This window comes from Entelurus aequoreus, linkage group LG05 (assembly GCF_033978785.1).
Source record: "Entelurus aequoreus isolate RoL-2023_Sb linkage group LG05, RoL_Eaeq_v1.1, whole genome shotgun sequence".
Lineage (NCBI taxonomy): Eukaryota > Metazoa > Chordata > Actinopteri > Syngnathiformes > Syngnathidae > Entelurus > Entelurus aequoreus.
The window spans coordinates 87,715,997-87,731,172 of NC_084735.1; the positions used below are offsets into that span (position 1 = coordinate 87,715,997).

The following is a 15,176-nucleotide window of genomic DNA, read 5'->3' on the forward strand; positions in this document are numbered from 1 at the left end:
CTATTGCCCCGCCCATACTTACAAGACCCAACCCACGCCAGTGTCGAGGTCGTTTATGTGATGTGATTGGTGGACAGGCCCGTCGGTCATACTCTATTGCCCCGCCCATACTTACAAGACCCAACCCCCGCCAGTGTCGAGGTCGTTTATGTGATGTGATTGGTGGACAGGCCCGTCGGTCATACTCTATTGCCCCGCCCATACTTACAAGACCCAACCCCCGCCAGTGCCGAGTCCCTCCCTGACGTGGAAGCTTCGAGTCCCGGTGTTCATCCAACATGCTCGGCCAACAAGTGCTCGTGCTCAGTAAGTCATGTGAAAACCTTCTAATGTCTAATGTCTAATGTCGCCGCTTTTTCTACTCATTAATCCACCGAAACATCGCGGCCGAACACCGGCTCAAAGACGCTTTGAAAGGCGGCTCGCCGCTACACACGTGCTAGCTAGTTAGCATTGTCACATGCTAACTAGCTAGTTAGCCTGTGACAATGTTAGCATCTAGCTAGTTAGCATGTGACAATGCGAGTTAGTCTAGCTAGTTAGCATGTGACAATGCGAGTTAGTCTAGCTAGTTAGCATGAGACAATGCTAGCGTCTAGCTAGTTAGCATGAGACAATGCTAGCGTCTAGCTAGTTAGCCTGTTAGCATCCTTCTTTTTCATGTCTCATGTACGTGATGCTAGCGGTGACGTCACAGTATGAATGGACGCTATTTATGAGACTAACATGAACATTTCAAATCCCGGTTGTCATTTTAATTGTAGAAGAAGCTCAACAAGAATATCTTTTGCCACATATGATCAAATATAAATAGTCACTATTAGAAAGGCCACTATTTGGCGTAGTCCTTTAGTAGTGTTTTAAATATCAGTTTGGTCCAAATGTTGCATTAAAGGTGTGGTATTAGGACTTATTTTCTACATGTAAACACTTGTGGTCCACATAACATGTCATGCTGATGTACTGGTCCCAGGGGGACAATGAACACTGTAACACCAGCATGTTGTTACAGTATGAATGGATACATATTCTTTATTATTTGTGCACTATTGACTAGTGATGCATTCATACTTTGAACAGTATAACTAACCCTAACACCAGTACAGTCTACAATAACAACAGAAATAGATGCTAGATTTGAGGTCCTGTTTACAATGTTTTACATTAAAGAGGCTCTAAAACCAGTACAGTCTACAATAACAACAGAAATACATGCTAGATTTGAGGTCCTTTTTACAATGTTTTACATTAAAGAGGCTCTAAAACCAGTACAGTCTACAATAACAACAGAAATACATGCTAGATTTGAGGTCCTTTTTACAATGTTTTACATTAAAGAGTCTCTAACACCAGTACAGTCTACAATAACAAGAGAAATACATGCTAGATTTGAGGTCCTTTTTACAATGTTTTACATTAAAGAGGCTCTAACACCAGTACAGTCTACAATAACAAGATAAATACATGCTAGATTTGAGGTCCTTTTTACAATGTTTTACATTAAAGAGGCTCTAACACCAGTACAGTCTACAATAACAATAGAAATAGATGCTAGATTTGAGGTCCTTTTTACAATGTTTTACATTAAAGAGGCTCTAACACCGGTACAGTCTACAATAACAACAGAAATAGATGCTAGATTTGAGGTCATTTTTACAATGTTTTACATTAAAGAGTCTCTAACACCAGTACAGTCTACAATAACAAGAGAAATAGATGCTAGATTTGAGGTCCTTTTTACAATGTTTTACATTAAAGAGGCTCTAACACCAGTACAGTCTACAATAACAGCAGAAATACATGCTAGATTCTAGGTCCTCTTTACAAAGTATTACAAATCAGTGTCGTAGTTTAATGATAATGTCCTCAGTTCCAGGTCTACTGTCGTTGTCCTAGGAACGCTGCCCGTTTCAGCTGCTTCTCCATATTTTTTTCATGGATAAATGTTTCACGTCCTTGCTCGCTCCTCCTGCGTCAGTATTGTGCAAATTCATTGCCAGGCTCCAAGTCCAAGTAGTGATTATTTTTCAATTTCACACTCCTTTTCTCCCTTCCTTCCCCTGCTGGGAAAAGAAAGGTGTGTCCACCTGCAGCTAGTGACTTCAACACTAACACCGCAGCTAGTGACTTCAACACTAACACCGCAGCTAGTGACTTCAACACTAACACCGCAGCTAGTGACTTCAACACTAACACCACCTCCTCACTCAACTTGAAGCAGAGAAAGTAAACACTGGCTAGTTGAAGTATGTGCTGTGGTCAGGATGCTAGTCCAGGCTAATGCTAAAGTTTGGAGTCCATTTGCCAGTAATGAAGAATGACTCTATGAAGATATATTCCTGACTTCCTGTGCTTGAAGAATGACTCTATAAAGACATATTCCTGACTTCCTGTGCTTGAAGAATGACTCTATAAAGACATATTCCTGACTTCCTGTGCTTGAAGAATGACTCTATAAAGACATATTCCTGACTTCCTGTGTGCAGACCAGAATGACTCTATAAAGACATATTCCTGACTTCCTGTGTGCAGACCAGAATGACTATAAAGACATGTTCCTGACTTCCTGTGCTTGAAGAATGACTCTATAAAGACATATTCCTGACTTCCTGTGCTTGAAGAATGACTCTATAAAGACATATTCCTGACTTCCTGTGTGCAGACCAGAACGTGAAGAGAGAGTCAGGACGCAAAGTCCAGACAGGAAACATCAATGCTGCTAAGGTGAGATTTGTTTTCTCTCCTCACGAGTCACCTGTGTCACTCACATGTCTCCTGTGTCACTCACATGTCGCCTGTGTCACTCGCATGTCGCCTGTGTCAATTTACATGTCGCCTGTGTCAATTTACATGTCGCCTGTGTCAATTTACATGTTGCCTGTGTCACTCGCATGTCGCCTGTGTCAATTTACATGTCGCCTGTGTCAATTTACATGTCGCCTGTGTCACTCGCATGTCACCTGTGTCAATTTACATGTCGCCTGTGTCACTCGCATGTCACCTGTGTCAATTTACATGTCGCCTGTGTCAATTTACATGTCGCCTGTGTCAATTTACATGTCGCCTGTGTCAATTTACATGTCGCCTGTGTCAATTTACGTGTCACCTGTGTCACTCGCATGTCACCTGTGTCAATTTACATGTCGCCTGTGTCACTCGCATGTCACCTGTGTCAATTTACATGTCGCCTGTGTCACTCGCATGTCACCTGTGTCAATTTACATGACGCCTGTGTCACTCGCATGTCGCCTGTGTCAATTTACATGTCGCCTGTGTCACTCGCAAGTCGCCTGTGTCACTCGCATGTCGCCTGTGTCACTCGCATGTCGCCTGTGTCAATTTACATGTCGCCTGTGTCACTCGCATGTCGCCTGTGTCAATTTACATGTCGCCTGTGTCACTCGCATGTCGCCTGTGTCAATTTACATGTCGCCTGTGTCACTCGCATGTCGCCTGTGTCAATTTACATGTCGCCTGTGTCAATTTACATGTCGCCTGTGTCAATTTACATGTCGCCTGTGTCACAGACCATCGCTGATGTCATCAGGACGTGTCTGGGCCCACGCGCCATGATGAAGGTGAGTCAGCAGTACATGCAGATGTAGTACACTGTTGGTAATCCAGTACTCCAGGAGTGGGGACTTAAGGTGGTATTATTAAATAGGTGTATAATTGTTTGGTTGCCAAATGTTAAGGTGGTATTATTAAATAGGTGTATAATTGTTTGGTTGCCAAATGTTAAGGTGGTAATATTAAATAGGTGTATAATTGTTTGGTTGTCAAATGTTAAGGTGGTATTATTAAATAGGTGTATAATTGTTTGGTTGCCAAATGTTAAGGTGGTATTATTAAATTAAATTAAATAAACTTCACACATTGAATGTGTGAAGCCCACAATCACACATTGAAGTTCTTCAAGCCAGCTGTGCTAATGTGTTGTAGATGCTGCTGGACCCCACTGGAGGCATCGTCATGACCAACGATGGAAACGCTATCCTCAGAGAGGTGACCCTTCATCACGTCTAGTTAGGTCACCCACCCCTCAGAGAGGTGACCCTTCATCAGGTCTAGTTAGGTGACCCACCCATCTTTGACTGCCCACAGATCCAGGTGCAACATCCTGCAGCTAAATCCATGATTGAGATTAGCCGCACTCAAGATGAAGAAGTGGGAGACGGGACCACCTCTGTCATCATCCTGGGTGAGTGACTGAGTGAGTGACTGAGTGAGTGACTGAGTGAGTGAGTGAGATGCACTGTAATATGTGTGTGTCAGCTGGAGAGATGTACTGTAAAATGTGTGTGTGTGTGTGTCAGCTGGAGAGATGCTGGCGGTGGCAGAGCAGTTCCTGGAGCAGCAGATGCATCCTACTGTCATCATCAGCGCCTACAGGCGAGCATTGGAGGACATGTTGGCCACGCTGAAGGAGATCAGGTAGGCTTTTATTTTGACAGGCGACTAGCTGTGACGTATAACGACAACTTGTGGTGCACACCAGCGTCCCCGTGGACACGGCGGATCGCTCCATGATGCTGAAGATCGTGCACTCGGCCATCAACACCAAAGCCCTGAGCCGCTGGTCGCAGCTGGCGTGCGGCATGGCGCTGGACGCCGTGGTCACCGTGCAGACGGACGACAACGGCCACAGGGAGATTGACATCAAGAAGTACGCCAAAGTGGAGAAGGTACGCCACCTTGTGCACGCCCCGTCCCTGTCCCGCCTCACCCGTGGAACATCTGGCAGGTCCCGGGAGGCTTCATCGAGGACTCGTGTGTGCTAAGAGGTGTGATGGTCAACAAGGACGTGACGCATCCACGCATGAGGCGCTCCATCAAAGAGCCACGCATCATCCTGCTGGACTGTTCTCTGGAGTACAAGAAGGGCGAGAGTCAGGTGACACCCTTTCACATTAAAGCTCCTTACATGGACACCTAACTCTTGGTGCTCCTGCAGTAGTCCAGGTGTGTGACTTCCCTTTCACATTAAAGGTCCTTACATGGACACCTAACTCTTGGTGCTCCTGCAGTAGTCCAGGTGTGTGACTTCCCTTTCACATTAAAGGTCCTTACATGGACACCTAACTCTTGGTGCTCCTGCAGTAGTCCAGGTGTGTGACTTCCCTTTCACATTAAAGCTCCTTATATGGACACCTAACTCTTGGTGCTCCTGCAGTAGTCCAGGTGTGTGACTTCCCTTTCACATTAAAGCTCCTTACATGGACACCTAACTCTTGGTACAGACGGATATGGACACATAGAAGTGTGTATTAAAGTGTGTTTGGCGTACAGACGGATATGGACATATAGAAGTGTGTATTAAAGTGTGTTTGGCGTACAGACGGACATCGAGATCAGCAAGGAGGAGGACTTTGCCAGGATCCTGCAGATGGAGGAGGACTACATCCAGCAGATGTGTGAGGACATCATCCGACTCAAACCGGACCTCCTCTTCACGGAGAAAGGCATCTCAGGTAGGACCCAGCACGCCATGTCCCTTCAGGACAGCGCCTGACGTGTGGCTCCGCCCCTCAGACCTGGCTCAGCACTACCTGATGAAGGCCAACATCAGCGCCATTCGCCGTGTGAGGAAGACGGACAACAACCGCATCGCCAGGTGAGGACCACGCTCATTTGCATAAAAGGAAGTCATTAAACTTCCCCCCTGCAGGGCGTGTGGCGCTCGCATCGCCAGCCGCACCGACGAGCTGCGTGAGGAAGACGTGGGCACGGGGGCGGGGCTGTTTGAGGTGAAGAAGATCGGAGACGAGTACTTCACCTTCATCACGGAGTGTAAGGATCCTAAGGCCTGCACCATCCTGCTGAGAGGCGCCAGCAAGGAGATCCTGGCCGTGAGCTCCTCCCCTTCTCTGCTTTCACACCTCTCTGGCCACCTGTAACTCCGCCCCCTCGCTGCAGGAGGTGGAGAGGAACCTGCAGGACGCCATGCAGGTGTGTCGTAACGTGATGGTGGAGCCCTTCCTGCTGCCCGGCGGCGGCGCCGTGGAGATGGCGGTGTCCAAGCGCCTGACGGAGCGCTCACGTGCCCTGGTGGGCGTGGAGCAGTGGCCCTACCGTGCTGTGGCACACGCCCTGGAGGTCATCCCTCGCACCCTCATCCAAAACTGTGGTGCTTCCACCATCCGTGTGCTGACCTCACTCAGGGTACCTGACTCCACCTTCTCTGTGTGTGAGTGTGAGTGCCCTCTGACCTCTGTCACCCCTGCAGGCCAAGCACACTCAGCAGGACAGCACCGGGTGGGGTGTGGACGGTGAGACGGGCACTCTGACCGACATGGCGGCCGCAGGCATCTGGGACCCGCTGGCTGTCAAAGCACAGACCTTGAAGACGGCGGTGGAGGTGAGATGTTTGCTGGTGGTGGTGGAGGTGAGATGTTTGCTGGTGGTGGTGGAGGTGAGATGTTTGCTGGTGGTGGTGGAGGTGAGATGTTTGCTGGTGGTGGTGGAGGTGAGATGTTTGCTGGTGGTGGTGGAGGTGAGATGTTTGCTGGTGGTGGTGGAGGTGAGATGTTTGCTGGTGGTGGTGGAGGTGAGATGTTTGCTGGTGGAGGTGGAGGTGAGATGTTTGCTGGTGGTGGTGGAGGTGAGATGTTTGCTGGTGGTGGTGGAGGTGAGATGTTTGCTGCTGGTGGAGGTGGAGGTGAGATGTTTGCTGGTGGTGGTGGAGGTGAGATGTTTGCTGGTGGTGGTGGAGGTGAGATGTTTGCTGGTGGTGGTGGAGGTGAGATGTTTGCTGGTGGTGGTGGAGGTGAGATGTTTGCTGGTGGAGGTGGAGGTGAGATGTTTGCTGGTGGAGGTGAGAGACAAAGTTTAATGAGGGTAAGATGTTGAAATGTTCACCTGCTCTTCCTGCAGACGGCCATCTTGCTGCTGCGCATCGATGACATCGTGTCAGGCCACAAGAAGAAGGACAAGGACCCGGCCATGGGTGGACCTGGTGCTGAGTAAATAAAGTCACAACTCCTGCATCCATTTTCATGTTGTTACAATACTCTTTTTTTTTTTTACCTGAAATGTGTTGTCATGGCGACATGGGCTGTCAGCTTGAATGTCTTTAGGGAATTATTTGACTGACAAATATTAAACCTTTGCCATGCTCAGCTGGCAAAGATCAGATGGTATGACTACAAGATCAGATGGTATGACTACAAGATCAGATGGTATGACTACAAGATCAGATGGTATGACTACAAGAATTGACTCTGTTAATAAATGGTCATGTGATCAAGATTTTACATCACACCATGGTCATGTGATCAGTGCATTACATCACAGTGAAATATTGACATGATTATTACATATTGTACACACTATGTACCTAACATGTAAACAACTTACACTATGTACCTAACATGTAAACAACTTACACTATGTACCCAACATGTAAACAACTTACACTATGTACCCAACATGTAAACAACTTACACTATGTACCCAACATGTAAACAACTTACACCATGTAAACAACTTACACTATGTACCTAACATGTAAACAACTTACACTATGTACCCAACATGTAAACAACTTACACTATGTACCCAACATGTAAACAACTTACACTATGTACCTAACATGTAAACAACTTACACTATGTACCCAACATGTAAACAACTTACACTATGTACCCAACATGTAAACAACTTACACTATGTACCCAACATGTAAACAACTTACACCATGTAAACAACTTACACTATGTACCTAACATGTAAACAACTTACACTATGTACCCAACATGTAAACAACTTACACTATGTACCCAACATGTAAACAACTTACACTATGTACCCAACATGTAAACAACTTACACTATGTACCCAACATGTAAACAACTTACACTATGTACCCAACATGTAAACAACTTACACTATGTACCCAACATGTAAACAACTTACACTATGTACCCAACATGTAAACAACTTACACTATGTACCCAACATGTAAACAACTTACACCATGTAAACAACTTACACTATGTACCTAACATGTAAACAACTTACACTATGTACCTAACATGTAAACAACTTACACTATGTACCCAACATGTAAACAACTTACACTATGTACCCAACATGTAAACAACTTACACTATGTACCCAACATGTAAACAACTTACACCATGTAAACAACTTACACTATGTACCTAACATGTAAACAACTTACACTATGTACCTAACATGTAAACAACTTACACTATGTACCCAACATGTAAACAACTTACACTATGTACCCAACATGTAAACAACTTACACTATGTACCCAACATGTAAACAACTTACACCATGTAAACAACTTACACTATGTACCTAACATGTAAACAACTTACACTATGTACCTAACATGTAAACAACTTACACTATGTACCTAACATGTAAACAACTTACACTATGTACCTAACATGTAAACAACTTACACTATGTACCTAACATGTAAACAACTTACACTATGTACCCAACATGTAAACAACTTACACTATGTACCCAACATGTAAACAACTTACACTATGTACCCAACATGTAAACAACTTACACCATGTAAACAACTTACACTATGTACCTAACATGTAAACAACTTACACTATGTACCTAACATGTAAACAACTTACACTATGTACCTAACATGTAAACAACTTACACTATGTACCTAACATGTAAACAAGTAGGGTCCTTCAACAATGGCCATTTCTTGGGATTTAAATCTATGTAGATAAGACATATAAACTGTTATGTGCACTATTGACTGGTGATGCACCCATAAAAGGCTTCTTCACTAAAACAGGATGTGATGAAATATCCACTTCCTGTGGTGGGCTGGCGCCCTTTTATACAGTGCGAGAGGTGCCCAGCTGGGCGATCCATGCACCTTGTAATGATTGTGGCGTCGCTCCCGGCGCGCCTCGCTGCTCGCTCGCCGTTCACACCTCCTTGCCGCCATCTTGGAGCGGGCTCCGGTGTGCCCTGCCTCTCCACACCTGGTTACCCCCAAGACGCCAAAAAGAGAAAAGTTGATGAGGAATGGCGTGTTTTCAACAAGACATGGACTGCCAAGTGTTTCTTTACAGAAATTAAAGGTAAAGCCATGTGCTTAATTTGTGATACACACGTTGTTGTGTTTAAAGAATATAATGTGAATCGCCACTACACGACGAAGCACGAGGAAAAATACTGGAATCTGTCTGATGAAGCGCGCGCAAGGGAGGCTGATGCATTGATGGTGAAACTGCAAACCCAACAAGGACTTTTTGCCAAATTTCACACCCCCAGAGATGCAGCCGTCAGGACAAGTTTCGTCATTTAAAAAGGTAAGGCGTTTTCTGACGGAGAGTTTATTAAGAAGTGCTTATTGGACTCTGTTGCGCTGATGTGCCCGGAGAAGAGGGGCGCATTTGAGAACGTGTCACTCTCCCGACGCACTGTAACGAGGCGGGTTGAGACCATCGCTGGAAACTTGGAGCTTCAGCTGAAGAACAGAACGGCCGACTTTGACCGTTTTTCGCTGGCTTTGGATGAGAGCTGCGATGTACGTGACACCGCCCAGCTGCTCTACTTCTTACGTGGGATAACGGCAGACATTCAAATCACGGAGGAGCTGGCAGCCATGCAGTCAATTAAAGAGACAACCACAGGTAATGACTTGTTCACAGAGGTAAATGCATGTTAGGACTGAAATGGGACAAGCTGGCAGGTGTGACAACAGATGGTTGTCCAAATCTGATGGGGAAAAATGTTGGACTTTTAAAGAGGATGCAGGATAAAGTGACAGAAATGGACATTTTTGCATTGTATTATTCATCAGGGAGTGTTGTGTTGCCCCCGGTAAAAATGAATTGCCCACCCCTGTTATCTCTCATCCAAATGTACACTCCTGTGCACGCTCTGAGGTCTGAGAGCCAGCGCCATCTCCTGGTGCCCAAGACCAGACTTAAAACCAGGGGAGCTCTGGAACACTCCATGTTCCCACTGCTCCCACAGTGGACTCTTTTACGTCTCCCACTTTTATTCTCTGCCTTTTCACACTACATGACTTGTGTTTACATTTTGATTTCTATCTATTGGTTTTATTGGTTTTACCCTTTAGAATCCTTTTTAATCATATTTATTTTCATACTGGTTTTATATTTATTTATTTTGTTTTTATTCAGTTATTGGTGGAGCGAAGGATAATATTTAAATCTGGTTTTTAATATTTTTGTGCAGCACTTTGGACACATTTTTGTTGTTTAAATGTGCTATATAGAAATAACGTGGATTAAAAAGACATATTTGCAGGTTTTTCTCCGGCCGGGACGTGCTGACGTCATGTCACATGTTATGCTGACGTCATGTCACATATTAGACTATGACAACATCCTCACAATCACGTTAGGTAAGTTTCTTTAAAATGGTGGCCAGCTCGCTCACTTTAAAGAGCCGAGTCGTTCGCGAACGACCCATCACTCGTCAGCTGACAAGAAGCCGTCATGTGACCTGCCGTCATGTGACCTGCCGTCATGTGACCTGCCTTCACAACAAAGATGGCGGCCGTGCTGAGCTTGTGCGGAGCTCTGATCTTTTTTCTTCCTTCGATCACGTGGAGCAGGAAGGTCAGTTTTATTACTTTATTATTACTACTTGATTCATTACGTCACCGAATTACACTTTTATTATTACTACTTGATTCATTACGTCACTGAATGACACTTTTAGTATTACTACTTGATGCATTAAGTCACTGAATTTGATTGATTGATTGAGACTTTTATTAGTAGGTTGCACAGTGAAGTACATATTCCGTACAATTGACCACTAAATGGTAACACCCCAATAAGTTTTTGAACTTGTTTAAGTCGGGGTCCACTTAAATTGATTCATGATACAGATATATACTATCAGATATATACTATCATCATAATGACACTTCTATTATTACTACTTGATGCATTACGTCACTGAATGACACTTTTAGTATTACTACTTGATGCATTACGTCACTGAATGACACTTTTATTATTACTACTTGATGCATTACGTCACTGAATGACACTTTTTTAAAAACATTTCATGAATTTATTAATCAACAAAACAATACCACAACAATGCAATACAATTCCAAAAGCAAACCCGTCCCAGCAACACTAAGAACAACAATAAACAATTGAGGACACACAAACATGACACGGAACAATCCAAATGTAGTGAAACAAAACTGAACATGATCGACAACAGCATCATCAATAATACCAATTTCAAAATAGCAGTATGTATGTATGATGTGTGTATACCAGTCAGTGTGTATGATGTGTGTATACCAGTCAGTATGTATGATGTGTGTATACCAGTCAGTGTGTATGATGTGTGTATACCAGTCAGTGTGTATGATGTGTGTATACCAGTCAGTATGTATTATGTGTGTATATCAGTCAGTGTGTATGATGTGTGTATACCAGTCAGTGTGTATGATGTGTGTATACCAGTCAGTATGTATGATGTGTGTATACCAGTCAGTGTGTATGATGTGTGTATACCAGTCAGTATGTATTATGTGTGTATACCAGTCAGTGTGTATGATGTGTGTATACCAGGCAGTATGTATGATGTGTGTATACCAGTCAGTGTGTATGATGTGTGTATACCAGTCGGTATGTATTATGTGTGTATACCGGTCAGTGTGTATGATGTGTGTATACCAGGCAGTATGTATGATGTGTGTATACCAGTCAGTGTGTATGATGTGTGTATACCAGTCAGTATGTATTATGTGTGTATACCAGTCAGTGTGTATGATGTGTGTATACCAGGCAGTATGTATGATGTGTGTATACCAGTCAGTGTGTATGATGTGTGTATACCAGTCAGTGTGTATGATGTGTGTATACCAGTCAGTATGAGTTGGACTATCAACATCTATCCATTTTTGTAATATTACCCTTTTTGTTATTATGCATATTGAAAGAAAAACATTTTTCCTCTTTGATGACATGTTACTAAATTGATGGAGATCCCCAACAATACAAGTTTGCAGTCATTGGCATGTTTATATTAAGGACTGTGATTGCTTCTTTGGTTGTTTTCAACCATAACTCTTTTATTGTCTGACATTCCCACAATAAATGAACAAGAGTTGCCTCACTTCATACATAACTTGCTATCTACTACAGCAATTTTAAACAGCTGAGAAGATGTCAAATACAATCTATTCAATATCTTAAATTGAGTCAGCTTATCTTTAATGCTTCTAAAGTATACTTATTGGCATTTTTCCAAATATCATTCCATGATATGTCTCTTTCATCTACAATGTTGAAGTCCATCATCCATTTCCGAACACATGCGTCATTTGCATTTCTAGTGTGGTGTTCATTTGTTATTCCATAAAATAGTTTCATTAATTTCTTAAATGTATCTTGATTAAAAAGTGCATCTTCCAGTTCATGGCTATTTAAAGACATACTTTCAGAGGATATGCATTTATTTACAGCGTCTTTTAAAGAGATAAAATTTAAAAAATGATTTCTGGGAACATTATATTGATCAACTAAATCATTGAACAGTTTAAAAGAGTTTTTATTAATAATATGATGATGTTTAGTAATACCTTTGTCTTTCCATGTTGTCCATTTAACCACATTTTTATTAATTATGATATTAGGATTGTACCAAAGTGGTTGATTGACAGATGTCATTGGGTTGATTCCTAGTATTTTCTGACACAGTTTTAGAATGTTAAAGGTGGCTTCTATTGGGCTCTGCCTCAATTCATTAGCTATTTTTTAAATATAATATAAACTCCCCACATCAATTTTTTTCTATGTTGATCCAGTCCGAAGGAGATATAATAATGTAAGAAGTTTGGTAGTTGTAGTCCTCCTTTATCTTGTGTACACTGAATGACACTTTTAGTATTACTACTTGATGCATTACGTCACTGAATGACACTTTTAGTATTACTACTTGATGCATTACGTCACTGAATGACACTTTTAGTATTACTACTTGATGCATTACGTCACTGGACTAACAGAATGATGTCATTACCAAAGTAATTTCAAGTTTATTACTCAAATCATTTAATAATACAAGTTGATTAGTAAAGTATTTAAATACCGTAATTTCCGGACTATAAGCCGCTACTTTTTCCCCTCGTTCTGGTCCCTGCGGCTTATACAAGGGTGCGGCTTATTTACGGCCTGTTCTTCTCCGACACCGACGAAGAGGATTTCGGTGGTTTTAGTACGCAGGAGGAAGACGATGACACAATGATTAAAGACTGACTTTTCATATACCGGCTGGTTATTTTGATAACGTACAGGCGAGCACTTTGTATTACTTTGCAGCGTTGTATTATTTGTACTCTGCACGAATGCTGTTCGCCATGTCAAAGATGTGAAAGTTTGATTGAATGATTGAAAGATTTATTGTTAATAAATGGGACGCTTTGCGTTCCCAAACAGTCATCTCTGTCCCGACAATCCCCTCCGTGGTAGCAGGAACCCCTATATACTACGCTAATTACACATCAAAACCCTGCGGCTTATAGTCGGGTGCGGCTTATACAAGGAGCAATCTGTATTTTCCCCTAAATTTAGCTGGTGCGGCTTATAGTCAGGTGCGGCTTATAGTCCGGAAATTACGGTAATACAATTGTATTACTAAAGTAATTAAATAATACAAGTTGATTAGTAAAGTAATTAAATAATACAAGTTGATTAGTCGTACATTTAATGATTGATGATTGGTTTGTGCAGGTGTCAGTCCAGTTGAATCCAGGTGCGCTGACTCCGCCCCCTGGTGGCGATGTGGTGCACGTGAGAGCTCAGGGAGACAACGACACGCTTCACTTCCTCTTCTGCAGCCAGGGGGCGCCAACACTGCTGATGGTGCACACCAACCTGTCTACTTCTACTCTATCGGTATGATATCACTCTCTATCACTATGATATCACTTCTGCAGCCAGGGGGCGCCAACACTGCTGATGGTGCACACCAACCTGTCTACTTCTACTCTATCGGTATGATATCACTCTCTATCACTATGATATCACTTCTGCAGCCAGGGGGCGCCAACACTGCTGATGGTGCACACCAACCTGTCTACTTCTACTCTAGCGGTATGATATCACTCTCTATCACTATGATATCACTTCTGCAGCCAGGGGGCGCCAACACTGCTGATGGTGCACACCAACCTGTCTACTTCTACTCTATCGGTATGATATCACTCTCTATCACTATGATATCACTTCTGCAGCCAGGGGGCGCCAACACTGCTGATGGTGCACACCAACCTGTCTACTTCTACTCTAGCGGTATGATATCACTCTCTATCACTATGATATCACTTCTGCAGCCAGGGGGCGCCAACACTGCTGATGGTGCACACCAACCTGTCTACTTCTACTCTATCGGTATGATATCACTCTCTATCACTATGATATCACTTCCTCTTCTGCAGCCAGGGGGCGCCAACACTGCTGATGGTGCACACCAACCTGTCTACTTCTACTCTATCGGTATGATATCACTCTCTATAACTATGATATCACTTCTGCAGCCAGGGGGCGCCAACACTGCTGATGGTGCACACCAACCTGTCTACTTATACTCTATCGGTATGATATCACTCTCTATCACTATGATGTCACTTCTGCAGCCAGGGGGCGCCAACACTGCTGATGGTGCACACCAACCTGTCTACTTCTACTCTATCGGTATGATATCACTCTGTCTTCTTCTACTCTATTATCTTCTACTCTATCACTATGATATCACTCTGTCTTCTTCTACTCAATCACTATGATATCACTCTGTCTTCTTCTACTCTATCATCCTCTACTGATGGTGCACACCAACCTGTCTTCTTCTACTTTAGCGGTATGATATCACTCTGTCTTCTTCTACTCTATTATCTTCTACTCTATCACTGTCATATCACTCTGTCTTCTTCTATTCTATCGGTATAATATCATTCTATATCACTATGTCTTCTTCTGTATTGCTATTATATTATTCTATATCACTATGTCTTCTACTGTATCTGTATGATATTATTCAATATCACTATGTCTTCTACTGTATCGTATGATATTATTCAATATCACTATGTCTTCTTCTGTATCGGTATGATATTATTCAGTATCATTATGTCTTCTTCTGTATCGGTATGATATTATTCAATATCA

General features: G+C 43.0%; 2 protein-coding genes across 9 annotated transcripts in view; both read left to right on the top strand.

Moving 5' to 3' along the window:
• Window positions 1–175: 175 nt before the first annotated feature.
• LOC133649912 (T-complex protein 1 subunit gamma-like) lies at window positions 176–7,219 on the top strand. The gene is made up of 14 exons (XM_062046622.1): window positions 176–306; window positions 2,663–2,724; window positions 3,528–3,578; window positions 3,943–4,005; window positions 4,105–4,201; window positions 4,317–4,434; window positions 4,499–4,685; window positions 4,745–4,894; window positions 5,339–5,471; window positions 5,533–5,614; window positions 5,669–5,849; window positions 5,917–6,162; window positions 6,227–6,358; window positions 6,874–7,219. Exons 1-14 carry the CDS (start codon window positions 279–281, stop codon window positions 6,964–6,966), a joined length of 1,623 nt encoding a protein of 540 aa, XP_061902606.1. The 5' UTR covers window positions 176–278; the 3' UTR covers window positions 6,967–7,219.
• Window positions 7,220–10,496: 3,277 nt separating this feature from the next.
• The window catches only part of LOC133651232 (glycosylated lysosomal membrane protein-like), a 14,260-nt gene continuing 9,580 nt past the window's right edge, over window positions 10,497–15,176 (top strand). For 5 of the 8 annotated variants that reach the window (XR_009826392.1, XM_062049272.1, XM_062049271.1 and 2 more), the window contains exons 1-2: window positions 10,497–10,601; window positions 13,743–13,907. Coding sequence is in view for 7 of the 8 variants with exons in the window: in XM_062049272.1 (XP_061905256.1) it covers window positions 10,533–10,601; window positions 13,743–13,907 (234 nt within the window). In the remaining variant the exon portion in view is untranslated. Of the gene's footprint in view, window positions 10,602–13,742; window positions 13,908–14,264; window positions 14,304–14,415; window positions 14,508–14,572; window positions 14,706–15,176 lie in introns of those variants that run through there. The other 3 variants (XM_062049277.1, XM_062049276.1, XM_062049274.1) reach the window with 3 other exon arrangements.